Genomic DNA, 17,271 nt, shown 5'->3' with positions numbered 1-17,271 from the left:
GCCGATGTAGCCTAGGAGTTTAGGCGATTCACTCCCTGGGTCCAATCTTATAGTGACATACTAGCCATGCTCATCCCAAAAGCAATTTCTTGCCCCACTATAGCCTAGACCCCTGTCAAACCCATTCCCTTCGAAGTACAAAGAAAATGAGTATCTCGCATTCCATCAAGCCAGGAGTCACATGGTGGTACCCTATTTCTCTTCGAAACAGTCAATACTACATATTGATAATTTCATACTAATTAATTATTTTTAACACAACCTCCATCGATTGCCACATAAACATTTCACCAACTGAGCTCAAGGGGGGTACGATTTTCCTTTACTGCTCTTCATTCATCGTAAGTCTCCATACCCAACAAACATATTACATCAAGTCTTTACATCCTTCTTTTTGCATGACTAATCCAAAGTTGGCATCCCACCTCTTTCAATCTAGCCTATTCTTTAAATGCACCCATGAAAACAATGAAGATTTATAAATATTTCATATACTCATTCAAATATATATTCTAGAAAAAAAAAATTACTAATACAAATATACAATTATCATTTAAAATGTATAAATGATTACTTAGTAATACTATAATGCTTTACTGCTCAAATGCTCAAATGCACTCCAATTGTGTCCTGCAGGATGCAGGGGCACACTTGGGGTGGGCAGCCCGTGTGAGGCAAGTGGCTCGTGTGAGGCGGGCCCCACCCATATGAAGCGGGTGGCTCGTGTGAGTCATAACTCATGGGATGTGGAGCCTGAGCTATGAGATAAATGGATTAACTCTCCCACTCCGATACTAATTTGATGCAAGACAATTAACCACTTGCTATAAAAGCTCGAACTGATAGAGCATGATGAATCAATCCCTTTATCTCATAGCACATGCCCCACATCCTATGGGTTAAGACCTCGACCAAACCCCCCTCGTGGGCCCCACTTTACATGGGTTCCGCTTTACACAAGCCACCCATTTCACACAAGTGGGGCCCGCTTCACACGGGCCGCCCACCCCGAGTGTGCCCCTACATCCCATGGGTCACCCCACTCGAGCCCAGTGTGAAAATACCCTTGCATTAATTTACAATAGCAGCATTACATGTAAGACTCTTTCTAAAAATCATCAACTTTTCACGAGGACTTCCACCATAAACCTCTATACTTTTCTTTTTTTCCCCGGAAAGACACCATAGAGCTCTACTGAAATAAGCAAAGTGGAATCATATCAATTTACATGCATGTTATACACTAACAATGTACCATAACTAGTTGAATATTTAGAACTTACCATATAAAATTTTCTGCTTTGCTTTCCTTCTAATCTTTGACATGGCTCCTCCAACTAATAATCCTTCCGCATTCTTAATCATGTCCATCGGTCAGTCTTAACCTCTTCTCCAGAAATTCGACCCATTCTTTCATTTCCAAGTAGGCACATACCATCTTAATGGAAGCACAAGTTTAAAAAGATAAAAGAAAAAAGAAGTAAAAAAAGCCACCCAGTTATCCTCCAAGTAGGCACATACCATACCATTTTCTTCCTTTGCTTGGCCATCACTTCATCCACATAGCCCATGACCGTCCTTCCATCCAAATCAAATATATAGCCATGGGTGGCCTTCCATCCAAATCCACTTGTACTACAACTCATGAAATACTTGATGAACGCCCAAAAAATATGCATCTGACAGCATGATATTGTGATATTTTAACTGTTCTGATTTCTTTGCAGTATGTATTTGTCATTCTTCAGATCCAAACACTTTCAATTTCGATTGTGCATCATCCAAGAAACAGAGCATGTAACAGCAGAGCTGCAGATCATGTCAATTCTTTCCTCCTAGTGTGCATCTGCATGAGATTTAAAATCAAAGAATGCTTGCTGATATACACAATTATCACCCAGAGCTGTACATGAGCGGAACCAAGTCAAGCTTGGCCTACCTCGGCTCAGCCAACGGGCTACCCCAGCTCAAACTCAGCTTGCTCGGTCCTCGAGCCTGACTGGCCAGCTTGGCTCGGCTCGGTCAGCAGCTCGGGCCAGCTCAAGCCCAATCTTTTGAGCCAAGTTCGAGTTCGAGCCTACAACCTGGGTTCGAGTTTAGGTTTTAGGGTTTTTAATACACACACACACACACACGAAATATTTATATTAAGTAAACCCGATCCGAGTCGAATCGATTCGAACTGAGTCAAGTTCCGAGCGGAGTCAAGTCTAACTTGGACTCGGCTCAAAATTTTTTCGAGCTCAACTCAACTCGAACCCAGTTTCGGGCCTAGTTGAGCGAGTTAACCGAGCTAACTCGGTTCATGTACAGCTCTAATCACCCTTGCCTTTACAACCATGTCGGAGTGAATAGGTAGCATTTCAGTAGCTTTGAAAATAGGATCCAAAAAATGGCATGCACATGTTGAACAATATATTTATTATCTTCTTCATCAAAATTTTCCTGCATCTTCTGCATCTGCAGCTGCACTATCAGTCACCACCTCGACTACACCCATGTCTGCAACTGAATCAAGAAGAAGAAATAAGTTACCTGCATTCTTAAATACTAAGGGGTTGTTTGGTTGTTGGGGAATTCATTCCGTGGATTTTCCGTTCCTAGAGAGCTCCAGAGCAGGCATTAAAAGTTTGTTTGGTGGATATGCTGAAATGAAAGTCTAAAATTCTGTTTTCATTCTCCAGGTTCTCCATTTCCCATGGAATTCCTGGGGAATATAAAAACCAACCCAAAAGTGTGAACCAAACTTGTTTAAAAACCAGTGAATCACGAAGCCTGAGATATGTAAAAACAGCAACCAAAGAACCTCCTAAGTATCCACAGATCTCATATCCTTTTTTTATCATGCACCAATCATTTCTTCAATGGAAAGCTTCTCACAAGATTGAATGTCGATGCATTAGCATAGAAAATCCTAGCCTGAAATGCCTTCTCCCCATCATAATTCTTCCAACACAGTCAGCATCTGTTTTGGTTTCTTAACTGCTTTCATCTTCTCACAAGATCATGGTAACTTCCCGCTTCCCTTTCAAGATGGTGCCCGTGTTATCTTTGGGGTTACTATCTGTTGGGGGACCGCGGAAGCACACAGAGATGAATCAAGCAAAGTACTCTAATCGCAACAACCAAGTCTAATCACAAACAAACCGAATTTAACGTGGAAAAATCCTTTTGGTAAAAAACTACGGCACAAAGTGATAGATATCACTATGAAAGCAGAAATTACAAGAGAGAGAAAATACCCAATTCGAAGAAGCCTCGAATCTCTCCTTGAAAGCCCTTGAAAACCATTCCTTTCTTCTTGAGCACCCATATTGAGTAAGCTGCAGGTAACAAAGAAGACGGCCAAAACAGGCAGTAGGAAAGAACAGTAGCACATCATCCTATTATCCATGAAAACTATTTTTCCTGGAATATTTCTCAACATCGAACTTAGGATTAGAAACCATTGATACTCTGTTTTCATATTCAACCTATCCCTGATACCACTTGTTAGGGGACCGCGGAAGCACACAGAAGTGAATCAAGCAAAGTACTTCAATCACAACAACACTATCTCAGTTAAAGTTTTATGACTCAAGACCAACTTGGTCGGTCCTGAGTCAAGTACCGAACAGGATCGGAGTCAATTGCGTCAGAGTTGACTCAGACAAGTTGCATCTAACTAGGATGAGTAAGAAATCCATGATCTTGGTAATGAAATTTGGGCATCACTGCCTCATAACAAGTTTCATCTCTTTGATTTTTTTATTCTCCTTTTTTCCTACTCAAACACCCTTTTTCGTATACAATATCCAGACATTTTTGTGCATGCTGACACATTCGGATTTCTGTCCAGGCAAGATGATTTTTGACTAGGCAAACACCTCCATAATATCCATTCCCCTAAAGCTTCCCATGTTACATCGACATGTTTAGTCTTAGCCCCGCCCATCTTCCAATCAAGTACCAACCAAGAAAAGAAAAGAATACCACAATGCAATATGGTTAATGGAAGAGAAAAAGGAAAATCCAAAGCCAATTGATTAAAGTTCATAGAAAATCTTGCCAAGATCATTTGTTCCATTGTGGATAAAGAATCCCACCACAAAGGAAGTTGAAACCTTCATCTTCAAACTTTAAAGAATAAAATTTAATAAAATTAATAACAATAGAACTTCTCAAGCTACCTCAAAAGAACCAAAGCTTCCCCAAAAGGATGTTTGTTTCTCTCCTTGAATGTAGAAACACTCCATGAAAGTTAGAAATAAAATTCAGATCCACAGCTATAAAACTTTCTTTGAATCTTCCTCTTGAAGGTTTTAAAAAACCCCTAAAATCCATACCACTCACTCAAAAGTCAGGAGAATAAAATATGGCCTTCAGTCTAAAAGACCTTTAAACAGTCTTTCAATCATCATCATCACATAAGCCTTATCCCAACTAATTAGGGCCAGCTACACAAATCCTATTACACCATCATACTCTATCACAAACCAGATCCTAGGTTAAACTGTAAGTCTCATGTCTTCTCTCACTACCTCCACCCATGTCCTTTTGGGCCATTCCCTTGCCCTTTTGGAGCCTTCAACTTGAACCCACTCACTCTTTAACTAGTGCAATTCTTGCTTTCTGTTGCACATAGCCAAACCATCTAAGTCTACTTCCCCTCTTCTTATTACCTATTGGTGCAACTTTTAGATTCCCACGAATGGATTCATTCCTGACCTTTTGAGCCTTCAACTTGAACCAACCCATGCCTAACTAGTGCAATCATTGGTTGTTGTTGCACATGGCCAAACCATCTATGTCTACTTCCCCTCACCCTGTGCCAAACCATCTATGTCTACTTTCCCTCACCCTGTGACGCAAGACAACTAACCACTTGCTTTAAAAGCTTGAACTGATAGAGCATGGCAAATCCATCCCTTTATCTCATAGCCCAGGCCCCACATCCTACGGGTTAGGTCCTGGGTTGAACCCCGCCCCACATCACATGGGTTCTGCCTCACATGGGCCGCCCACCTCAAGTGTGCCCCTGCATCCCACAGGCCACCCCACTTGAGCCTGGTGTGAAAATGCCCCTGCATTACCCTGTCTTGGCACTCATCCATCTCAACATCCTCATTTGAACTATGCTCATCCTATGAGCACATTGTTCTCTAATTGCCCAACATTTTGTCCCATGAAGCATGGCTAGTCTTATAGCTATCATACAAAATTTCCCCTTCAATTTCATTGGTATGTGACAATCAAATAAAACTCCAAAGGCACATCTCACTTCTTCCAACCAGCTTGAATTCTATGAGCGACATCCTTCACAAGCTCTCCACTCTCATGGATTATTGACCCAAGATATTGGAAATTGAAGAAGTACAATTTTTAAAAAAGCCGCAGACCACATTCATCATCTCTATCTGCTCAACTTCAATTGAATTGTGTGATTCATGATTTGAATCATGCTACTTGAATCCAACGAGAAATTATAGGTTCGCAATGCACCATAACATGGAGTACATACTGATGCACCAGTTGGAGCACGTGGGGCCAAACATTTCATCGGATTGTTCCTATCATCAATGTGGGATACATCTCTAGAGTTGAAAGATACCCAACCCTTTAATCAGTGGCCTAAAAATAGACGGTTAAGAATGTAGTGAAACAACAACCCACCAAAAAGGCCACCTTTTAGTTAAATAATAAAAAAGCCACATATTGACAATTCGAATCAATTTCTGCATGGTTTGACTCAAATCATCTGATGTGATTTGAATTATACATTGTACAATTGATTGCATCTAATAAGATTCAGGTGGCACCATTTTGAATAGTGCATTGGGCAATTGATTGCAATTAATACGATTATTCAGGTGGTACCAAGCATCTGATATGGAAGGAAATGGACATTTAATGCTTGTGCTAGATGCTATAGAGGAATTCAATGTTCTCACAAAATGATGATTGGTATATTTAAATTTTGAAGCTAACACTATGTATCAGCTTGGTGTTGCAACAGGCATCCTAGCACAAGTCTAGCCCTATATATCAGCTGGTGTTGCGACAGGCATCCTAGCCTAAGGCTAGCTCCATCCTCTACAGCCTCTACATTTCCTTTCGCCAGTCTATGTAAACTGTTGAAGTATACAAAAGGATGATGTAAAAAAAGGGTAGGGAGGTGCAATTGACTTTAGACAAAGAACTTGCAACCTTTACAACTCTTTATCGTTGCCTTACTAGTCCTTAGAGCCTCTCCCCATGGCTCCTGCCCTCCCATTTTGGTTTTCTTATTATCCTTCCCTCTCCGTCCTCATCCCAGCCCAAGTCCTCCTTCCCACCCTTTATGGGTTGTGTTATAGTATGTTACAAGAAAAATGACGCAGGGCAACTAACCACTTGCTCGAAAAGCTCAAATTGATAGAGCGTGGTGAATCAATCTCTTAATTTCATAGCCCAAGCCCCACATCCCATGGTTTAGGTCCTCGGCCGAACACCCCTCCTGGTCCCCACTTCACATGGGCTTTGCCTCACACGAGCGAACCGCCTCACACGGGCCGCCCACCCTGAGTGTGCCTCTGCATCTTACAGGCCATCCCACTCGAGGCTGGATGCCCCTGCATTAATAAAAATAATTGCAGGTTATACAATGATATGAGCTTCTAGGAGAAGTCGTTATCTCTACGGATGGAGAAAGCCAATGTAAAGAGTGAAAAAATTGCTTTCTGTACTTCAAAAAGAAGAAGAAGAAGAAGAAAAGAAAAGTGCAGAAGCTAATTACATCTTAGAAGACCTTTCATGAAAGAGTTCCTATGCATCTAGATCTCTAGACCTAGATTTCAAGGATGATATTTCCATTGTCTAAACACCCAAGGAGGCATAGAAAGGGTTTATGGAGAAACTTACCCTTGCTATAACACAGAAATTTGAAAGGAACTTTGATAATGCATTATACATCACTAAAAGTGTTTTTCTTTTTCTTCTTCTTCTTCTTCTTCTTCTTCTTTTTTAATGAGTTTTTGATAAGCTAGGACTGAGCTAGAGATCTCAGTGTTGAAACACAGCCTGTCTACCACCGAGTACGGCCTCAATCCCATCCTCCAAAGAGACATAGGGAAGAATTCACAATTAGTTGGGCTGCAGTGAAGAGGAAGGGGATGATTGAAGGGAATGAGAGGTTGAGAACACCCTAAGTAGACACAACCAACTTCGAGAACATGTGAAATAAATATCAACAATAGCTCCCCTGCAAATCCATGTTTATCCATAATCGAGTTGTCACACATGTTAAGGAGAAATCTAGATGGTGCTTTTTCTGGACCAAATGGTTTGGAGGGCTCTAACAAGGCAGGCATCTAGGTGACAGGACTAATACCAATTTTCCAAAGAACAGTTTTCCAAGCTTCTTATGGTAGAAGAAGATTTTTTTTAAAAAAAAGTGATTTGTCTTGTGGACTTCATCACAAGACCCAGAACAGTGGAGATTAGTTTTCTTGTAAAGGAGATGGAGATTCTGTATCCGGCATGCATGCATGCATCCTTTAATCATGTTTTGATTCTTGAGGGAAGCTGCTATGACTTCGCTGGACAAGAAAGGTGGATCAAGATCAAGATCCACTTTTATGTACTAGACTCACCCTCTACCATGATATAACACTTGAACTCTTTTCATTGTATAAATAATTCCTGTGATGATTTACCAAATCAGTTAATGGGCTGCACATAAAACAAAAGAGTTTCAAACTCTAAGGGAGTTCTACCGTACATACGTTACTAATGAAGTATATTATAAACAAAATTTGCACTCACGCACGCACACATATAAAGAACTCCATTTATAAAATATATCTAGATACAAAGATATACAGATTTATCAATCCTGCAGTCCGAAGTCCAAACATAGACCTATTTTGGCTTCCGGAGAACTGACTTATTCTGTTTCAAATCCCCATGAATATTTCTTGATGGAGTCTCTTCGTACATGAATATGGTTAACAGAAACAGATTTCTGCAACAAAAGATTAACCATAACTTAAACATGACAAGTAAGTGCTTGATTATTGATATATGAAAACTAAAGGGCACCTAAAAGCCATGTCTTTGGATACATCTTCTCTTTTTTTTTCCCAGAAAGGTTCTTGGGATACATTGTAGGGATCCCAGTGCAGATTCAGCTAAATTATACATCTGTAAGGGGGGAAAAGGGTATTCTCTTAATAAGATCTATATAAATCAGCCACCAGCTAGCTTCAATAGAACTAGATTCAACAGACAAAGCAAACTACTTCAATTGATGAGCTGTAAGAATGCTGAAAGTGGAAAAGGAGACAATGAGGAACATGAGCTATCTAAGGATAAATACTGCTTAGGTGATAATCAAAACAAAGATAGCGATCAATAGATCTCCATAGCTAGTGCCTGTCAGCAACACAATTTGCTATCCCTGAAAGCAGTAAATCCACACCTCCTCAATCTGAGAAACTCCTTGTCAAACTAGTGAATCTTCTCCTGAAGGTATCAACTAACCACTGACCCAACAGATGATATTAGAAAGCTCAACCTCCCCAATATAAATAAAAAATCCCAAATGGTGCACCTTGGGCCAGAGCTTCTGCCTCATCTAAAATTATCTTGGCAAGGATGTTGCAGTAACCACATCACCTAACTGACCATGAAAAAGACCTCTTCAACCATTGAGATAATTTTCTTTTATGGGTAATCTACAAATTTTATTACAGCAAAGAGGAGAATAAGAAAATACAAATAGAGCACAAGAGTAACCCACTACAGATACTCAGCTAAGAAGGAAAAAACAGCCGGATCCAAGATAGATATAAACAGCAGCCAATCCCAAAAAAACACAAAAGCAGCAGGATGAATCCAGACCACAGTTCTAGCTTCAATGATATTCCTTTATTGTGGAATGGCAAAACAGGATTCATGCAGCTGACCCCAATTAGTTGGGACAAGGCTTAGATGAAGATGATGATGACTGATGAGTCCTAATGCCAGTGATATGAAGGCAAGAGCTAGTGGTTCCCATCTTGGCAAGAAGGTCAGCCTCTTCATACTCCTCTCTAGAAATTAATTTAATTGACCAGATTGCCCCTACTGACATCCCAAACTTCCCCCAACTCAGCAAGCCTCCATGGGCAGGATTCAGTGGTAGCCTTGGAGAAAACATTGTTGAGAGCACAAGAATCGCCATGAAAAGGTGTCATCCATTGCTCGCAAGCAAAAGAAGTTTGGAGCTGTTTCCTTGGCCTCTTTGATACTCCTTGGGTCATGCCAAAGTCGGTTGGAGAGTTGTTTTTGCCGTGGCATGGATTTCGGCTACAAAGGAAGGTTAGAGCAATTTGGAGGTTGACCTAATTGGCTTCTTTATGGTCTGGGGGAAAAGGTTCGGAAGTTGCTTCCGAAATGAGTCCATCAAGGCAGAAGAAGTCGTCTCCAAAATCAAGCTTCTTGTGGTGGAATGGGCTTCTTGTATCAAATCTTACTCACAACTCAAATCGGGTAATTCTCAAAGAGCTTGAAGGGAAATCCTTGGAAGATTGTAATTTCTCCTTTTTGCTTCGGTTGTAATTGATTCTTCTGCCATCTCAATGCTCTCTTAATAAAATGTCCGTTACTCTTGAAAAAAAGAAAAAAATATATATATTTAGGGAAAAAACGAACATTTAACATCCAATAGATTCTATATGGAACGTATAATACAATACATAATATACCCACACCCACATTTAGCCCAACCATGTAAGATGACCCATCCCAAAAATCAGAGGAGTCTATGTTGAATGGGAACTGTTCCACTTGTCTTTTCATAGAGGTGTGGTCCACCTGATGCATTAACCAGCCTGATTCTTTGCCAGGGCATATACACAGTAAGGCAACCTGATGCATGGCTCAGAAATCCTCTAGGCGTGCCTAATTAACTGTAACGTCCTGGATTTTTCAATACTCGAGTATTAGATGTACTCGGGTGTCACTAGGAATTTTTCTGATTAATTAGGTAAACATATGTGCACGCACCCAAATTAAAACTCAAAACGCTTAGAAAGTATGTGTGGAACCTCATTTCTGAAAATTCAAACTCAATTAAACTCAGGCCATGGATCACCAAATCCACTGTCCATCAGGTACGTGATGCTAGTTTGACGGTTTATCATCTAAACACCCAGCTCAGGCCATGGATCACCAGATCCACTGTTCGTCGGACACACCACTTTTTAGAATTGGAGGTTTGAAATGAATCCTACCTTTCAATTTCAAAACCCTTTAGCACCAAATTCCATGAATCTTACACTATCCCTTTCGATTTGATTTAGGAGTTGGCTTTTCCCTAAAACTGTAAAACCCTAGGTACCCGAAGATTGATAAATTTCTCTACTAAGGAGCGGACTACTCTTCTAAGTTTCATTTTATCAATCCTTGATGGTGTTAGATAATGATTTTTTGTTGTCTATAAGATTTCATATGCTATTTGTGCTTGAATTGCTTTATAATTACAACCCTAATGTTACCTGTAATTGGTAGGCAACATGTTTGATGAAATGCTTAATCAATATGAAATTCCTACTGTTAGAACCATTTTAGGCCATTTGATAAGCGTTATTGATGGACATTGGTTTGTATTAATACACAATGGATTGTAATGGTTCATATATGTGTTCTATTGATATACCCTAGTGGGGTATTAATCTGAGTTATTGATATACCCTGGTGGGGTATTAATATGAGTTATTGATATATGTGGGACTCTATTGATATACCGGGTGGGGTATGAATATGTGATTATTGATATATACGTGGGATTGTGTCAATATACATTGGATTGTGCTGATTCGTATAGGTATTAAATTGATATACTCTGTTGTGATATTAAATTGTTTTGTGATTATTATCGTGTATTGTTAAGCTAAATTGTTATTGTGATGGGTCAAGTCCTGCAAATCGTGTAAGTGAATAGTCTGCTTTGGGTCGGCTATCCCAAACTTAAACGGTCGACCAAAGTCAAACATGGACGATCGACAATAGTTGGAACTACATGAGATGCTTTGCACCCAATGCTGGTCTTGCCCAGAGTTCTTCATAGTCAATCGGATCAGTCCAATGCAGAGGACCCAATCATTCTTAGGGCCTGTTGGGAGCGTGGATTTGGAACCCCCAGGATTTGAAACCCCTTAGATTTGAAATCCTCCCAGTGTGTTTGGCACCTTGGAGTGTGAATCAACTTTAATCCAAAAGTAGCTATGCATGGTATATTTACAGGGGTTTGAATTTACTTACCAAATCAACTTTAATATCTCTAATTAGTGAGATATGTAATTTTTGACACAATGGTTGTGATAAGCCCGCTGAAATATATACTTTGCCAGAAAATGATGAAATTCCAAGTCTCGGATGGGCCACAAGCACAAGATCGTGCTTGAGTGACTAACCAACGATTTGTAATCGTTGATTTACATGGACAATGTTTGGACGGTGCTGGAAAATGTTTGGACAGTGCTAATTTACATGGACAATGTTTGGACGATGCTGATCATCATTAGTGGGTCATGTGCCCAACAAAATGGAAGTATAGTGACACACATGTTACACCTGCAACTATTGAAATGATTACCAAACAACTAGGGGATTTGAAACCCCCCTCAAATCCCCTTGAATCCACAGTGTCAAACGACCCCTTATGCTTAGTAATTATATAACATTCGAAGAAATCTGGGATACCATTGTTACTAGTGAATTTATTCTATTCATTACCGTTAGTGCGTTACGATCCTACAAAGACTAATGAGTCGGACATGGTGGTATGGGACACTGTCTCCTAACTGTTGGCCTATACTGGGGTGACGAGCCTCCCCATAATGTCCTTTGAGCACCAATGGAGATAACGTGCTAAATCGCATTAGGATATTTGGTTGTTGGTGAAATCGGTGACGGCCTACCATGCTATTATAAGAATTTGGTGACAAGCCCTTTTCGCCTTGATATGTGTTGGTTGGTTAGCCCTTACCTTAATTGTGATTGTCCTTAGGTGATGAGTCATTATCACTATTTGATTGTGTAATTTCAAACCATTAGATGACGAATTCTAAATTGGATCAAAGGACACTGGTGAGGAGCCGATACATGCCACAACGAGCCACATAATCTTGTTTAGCAACTCGTGATATAATTGCAGTATCCTGGCTTCGCCAAATTACTATTTAAATTTGGATTAACAAATACTCGGCTAATCATGCATATCATGGCACTTGTGGGTAATGTTGGTGAAGAGCCACATTACATTTGGATAGGCACTTTGTAGATGATTGTGGGTGCCTAGTTGCTTGAGGGTTGCGCCAATGCTGCCGTCTTATAGATACTTAGATGGAATTAGGTGCCTAGTTGCCCGAGGGTTGCGCTAGTGCTACCGTCTTATGGATACTTGGATGATTGTGGGTGCCTGTGGGTTACGTCAGTGCTACCGTTCAAGCTCCTTATGTTATTCCCGGGACACGCTTTGTATAACATGGAATACATGCATCTAATCAACTAGCTTAGAAAATTGATTGTTTTGTTGTATTAAGATTACTTACTCTTGATTATATTGATAATATGTGTAACTTAAAAAATGGTACCAATGAATTAGCTACTCGCTCCCACCTAGAACGGTGTTTTAAAACACCAACCAAATGATATTATTGATGTAGGTACCACCGGGATCTCAAAAGGGCAGGCTTAGACCGGCGTGTACCACTGTCACGATGTTTTTGGAGCATTGGGCGAAAATAAAAAACTATACACTTTTTTTTTTCCATTTTGGACATGTATATATTGGAGTTCCCGGCTGAGTGGATTCCATTGACTGGATGTATGTATTTATGTTTTGGAGATTTTTTGGATTACACTTATATTTGGACTCTTATGCACTGTTTAGTTTAGCTCTTATGATTGTTTTGATGCCTTTGTAACCGTGTTGAGAAATCGCGCTAGCGCAAAGCAAAAGTTCATACCCGGAATATCGGGGATTGAGTGTGTGCTCGACCCCTAAAATTCGGGGCGTGACATTAACACTATGTCAAGATGTGATTGTGCTCTTAGCAAAGCTCAAAATATAACTACTAAAACATATAGCATTCAAGTTACATTGAATCAGCGAAATTCCAAGTATTCTATACTTATGCTTGTAAAACTTAACCTTTTGACTCCATCCACATCATAGCTCAACCTGCACATCTATCGAAATTACCATTCGTACCTCGTCTCATGAAGAGTGTCAGTAGTTGAAACCTTTAGCTCCTCCTTCAGTCATGAGAGCTGTAAAAACAAATTGGAAGGAAAGCATACTATGGTTTGCTGTCCTCGGCAACAGCAGCAGCAGCACTCTCTTCCTTCCCCAAAGCAACCACAGCTTTCTTCAGAATGGCCTCTACTGGCTGGTGAGAGTTCTCCACTGCCTTGGAGATTGCTGTCCATCTCTCACCATGCTTAGGCTCTGCAGAAACACATCTCTTCAAGACATCCTTCTGCTGCTCCTCACTCCCGTGCTGGAGCTCAAACTTGTAGTACCAAGCCCAGAAATCCCCAATGTCTGGAGCAAGAGCCACCGCCCTGTTAAACCAGCTCCTCGCCTTGTCCACCTTCCGGTCATGCCAGAAAAGTCTTGCCACAGCAGCAACGACATGCGGATCATGATCGCTCCGCTTGAGTGCATCCATGCTCTTGGTTTTCCGTTGGGGACGTGGGACCATCTCGATAGATGCTGCCCACAGAATCCCGCTCGTAGGGCACTCCTGCAACGCCTTTGCCATCAATATATCAGCTTCTTTCTTGTTCCCATGCCTTGATTCAGCCCGAACTGCGGCTAGCCAGAGTTCTGGGTTTTGAGGGTTCTTCTTTCGGGCCATGGTGAGGATTGCTCGAGCTTTACTCAGCCCGTTCATCTTCTCCTCCAATTTTGCAAGTGATAGCCAAAGGGGAATGCAGGCCGGGCAATGCTTCAGACCAGATTCATATGCTTCTTTAGCTTTCTCTAAGTGATCCAGCCGGTCCTCTAGCTGCCCAAGCATCAGCCAGAGCTTGAAAAATGAAGGGAAGCGCTTCAGCCCCTCCTCAAGCAATCTCCTCTCTTCCGGGGTGTTCCCCAACTCTCTCTCAACGCTTGTTGATTTCATCCACACCCTCTCCGTGCCCCCCCTCTCACGGGCTTTTGCAAGAAGCATCCGCGCTCTCTCAGGCTCGTGGTTCTCGAATTCAAGCTTGAATGCAGCGAGCCAAATCTCCTCTGAATTGGGTATAGCGGCATATGCTTCCTGCAAGATCGCACGGGCCGCCGGCACATCCCCTGCAAGCCATTTCTCTTTTGCGCCCATCAGCCAAAGGACCTCAGCCTGCGGCCTGTAAGTGACAGCCTTCCGTAGCAATGCATCGAGTGACTCTCGGGTTCCATGGCTCTTCTCAAGCTGCGCCGCCTTGAGCCATATGCTCTTCTTGGTTAGGAACACAGTAAGCGCATGAGCATAGATAGCTCTGGCAGTCTCGATTGAACCTCTCTTCTTGCACTCCTCTGCATCAGCGACCCATGTCCTCTTCCTATCTTCTTCTTCCACCCCAATGCCAATAGTGTTGCGGATAATCGCCTGGCACGTCGCGACAGACCCAGCCCTCTCAGCAGCCTCTGCCTCTTTCATCCAAGCTTCTCTATCAATCGTCAATCCTTCCCTCTGTAAGGACCGAATACCCCTCTCAATTATCTTCCCAACCATTGATGTATTACCATTTGCCTCCTCGAGCTTGGCAGCCGTAATCCAAATCGCAGGCTCCTTTGATAGCTTCTCCCTCGCTCTGTTAAGGACACGCTTCGCCTGATCGTACGTCTCCAGCCTTGCAAGCGCGAGCCACAGCTCAACATGCAATGGGCAGCACTCCACAGCCCGAGAAAGCAGCAGCCTTGCATCCTCCTCATTTGCCAGCTCCACAACTGCCTTCCAAAGCCTCACAGAATCTGGTATATGCTCAAGCCCTTTCCTCAACACCCGGCTCTTGTTCACATCATCATGCTCAAGCTTGGCAGCCTGCATCCACAGCTTCACCGAGTTGGGTATTGCCTTCACACCCTGTGCAATCACAGCCTTAGCCTCTTCTGGATTTGATAGCCGGCATGCCTCCAACCACACGTCCTCATTCTTCGGGCACTCCTCACACCCCTTCTGTATCAGCTGCCGGGCTGCCTGGATCTTACCTGCAACCTCCTCCAGCCGGGCTGCCGCAATCCAACCTGGTGGGTGTTTCGGGTTTGTCTGCGTGACTGATTTAAGCAGCAACCTCGCCTTCTTAATATCCGAAATCTCCGCATCGCTTGTGATCTTCATGCTCTTAAGATCAGTCAGGTATCCCTTCGGATCAACAACTGTCAGCCCAGAAACTGAATCCGACAATCGATCAAGCTTCAATGACAAAACAGTGCCTCTCCCTTCACCAACAGCCGTTAGATCTGTAACAGGCGTCTGGGCCCATGGAGTCTCAGTCCCACCAGCAGCCCGGCTCTTGGGATCCAATGCTGTGACATGCTCCTGTTCCTGGCGGGCCTTCTCCAGCAATGTGTCTGGAACAGGAACGAAGCTCTCGAACCGCTTCTTCTTGTTCCGCAGCGAATTGACACCGATCTCTGGAATGCTATCCCACTCATCTGCCGACAGTGTGTACAACTTGCGCTTCAAATCTGCAAACTGCTCTGTAATCTTGGGGTTCGAAGCACGGTACTTCTCAATCTCCTGTTTTAGCCGTGCTTCCCGACGGTCCTTGCGTCTCGAATCCATTCTCTTGTCAATGCTCTCCCACACTGCATCTGCTTCCCTATCGTCCTCATCGTACTCAGCTGAAGCAAAGAGGCCGACGTCATTGCCTTCAAACTCATCAAATTTCTGGTTTTCATCATAGCCCTTTTCATCGGGTTCATCATCCTCTTCGTTGTCGTCAGCACCGCCAGGCCCGCCCCTGCCGCGGCCACGGCCAGCAGGGGCGGCAGCACCACCGATGGTGGTTGCGGAGCGGTCTGGGAGATCAGGGGCAGCGCGGGCAGGGCCGATGTCGGAACGAGTGGTGAAGCCGGTGGCACCTCGGCCGAGGCCGGCAACGTAGTTGGGAGGGGGTTTGGTGTTGAGGAATTCGAGGCGGGGGGGTTTGGAAACAGGGGCCTGCATGCCGCCGAGGAGGGGGATGTGGAGAGTGAGGGTAGAATTGGTATTTACGCCGAGGGCGGCAATAGCGGTGGAATCGTTGTGGGAGAAAAGGGGTTTGGAGGAGAAGAAGAAGCGTTGGAGGGGGATTGGGATGTTGAAATGGTTTTGGATGGAGAGTTTGAGGGAGAAAAGGGATGTGGTTTTGGGGGGGAGATCAACGAATAGGGTTTCGTTGTGGAAGGATCTTATGAAAACCATCTTGCTTTCGTTATGGTTGTTGTTGATTTCGTTGTGGTTGTTGTTGTATGCGGAATTGAAAGAGGAAGAAAGAGGGGATTTTCAAGGGTACCTGTGGCGGTGTGGATGGGCGTCTAGAGGAAGAGCGAGAGACGAGAATAATCATACCGTATACGCGGCCTGCGTACGCGGGTTTTTTTATATATAGTCTGACTAGTGGAGCCCACGTACGGTGATCTGGCTCATTGGCCAGTTCGGTTCCACCTTCGATGTACTATGATCCGAAATTCTTCTCCACAGTGCGGTTTTTGATATTTCGAGTTCGTGGCCTACGGAGTGAGAAGTGGATTGGCTGGTGTGTTGATGTCACCAAGTTCTATAGCGTATGTGGTATATCCAAAAACCGTTTGTTCATTTGGCGAGATCTTCACGATGATTCTTCCTCTAAAGTAAAGCACACTGTAAAAAGCAGCGGGGGATTGAATATCTACAGTTGAAACCCTTATAAGGTTGTATGAGTTTTGGATCAATATGATATTTGTTTTTCCTCTTCATCCAAGTATGCCTAAACTAATGAACAGATTCGATGAAAAATAAATGGTTAGGTAGGCCGTATGAATATTTTAACAATGAAAATCATAATGGCCGCTACTCAGGGTGGAGTACATTTAAGCTTTAGATATTATTTATTCATGGGCCCATGCTCTAAAATGATCTTGGGAATAAACGGTGTGAATATAATAAAACATTATTTTGGGGCCATGTAACTTTGATCTCCTTTCTGTACAGTTGGTACAACACGAAGCTCCAGTAACATCAGCACTCGTGACACACGTACCCACACCGGTTAGATCAATGGTGTACCACACCACACACCTGGCTTTTTTGTGGCTTT

The 17,271-nt window shown here is 42.7% G+C and overlaps 1 protein-coding gene and 1 long non-coding RNA gene across 4 annotated transcripts; both read right to left on the bottom strand.

Annotated features, from left to right (window-relative positions):
• Positions 1-688: 688 nt before the first annotated feature.
• On the bottom strand, positions 689-11,502 carry LOC131228622 (uncharacterized). Of its 3 annotated transcripts, none has more exons than XR_009163026.1 (3): positions 8,438-11,502; positions 1,284-2,707; positions 689-1,195 (listed from the first exon to the last, which is right to left on the bottom strand). It is a non-coding gene; the product is annotated as an uncharacterized LOC131228622 (long non-coding RNA). The 3 variants fall into 3 exon arrangements; XR_009163025.1 differs by having other exon boundaries at positions 689-1,192; XR_009163027.1 differs by having other exon boundaries at positions 689-1,846; positions 2,536-2,707.
• Positions 11,503-13,044: 1,542 nt separating this feature from the next.
• Positions 13,045-16,559, bottom strand: LOC131228617 (protein STABILIZED1). Its single transcript, XM_058224396.1, has one exon. The coding sequence runs from the start codon at positions 16,395-16,397 to the stop codon at positions 13,305-13,307; it is 3,093 nt and encodes a 1,030-aa protein (XP_058080379.1). The 5' UTR covers positions 16,398-16,559; the 3' UTR covers positions 13,045-13,304.
• Between the last annotated feature and the right edge of the window lie 712 nt (positions 16,560-17,271).

This window comes from Magnolia sinica, chromosome 16 (assembly GCF_029962835.1).
Source record: "Magnolia sinica isolate HGM2019 chromosome 16, MsV1, whole genome shotgun sequence".
In the NCBI taxonomy this organism is placed as follows: domain Eukaryota; kingdom Viridiplantae; phylum Streptophyta; class Magnoliopsida; order Magnoliales; family Magnoliaceae; genus Magnolia; species Magnolia sinica.
Note: the sequence above shows the minus strand (reverse complement) of the source record. Positions and strands in the feature narration are given on the sequence as shown.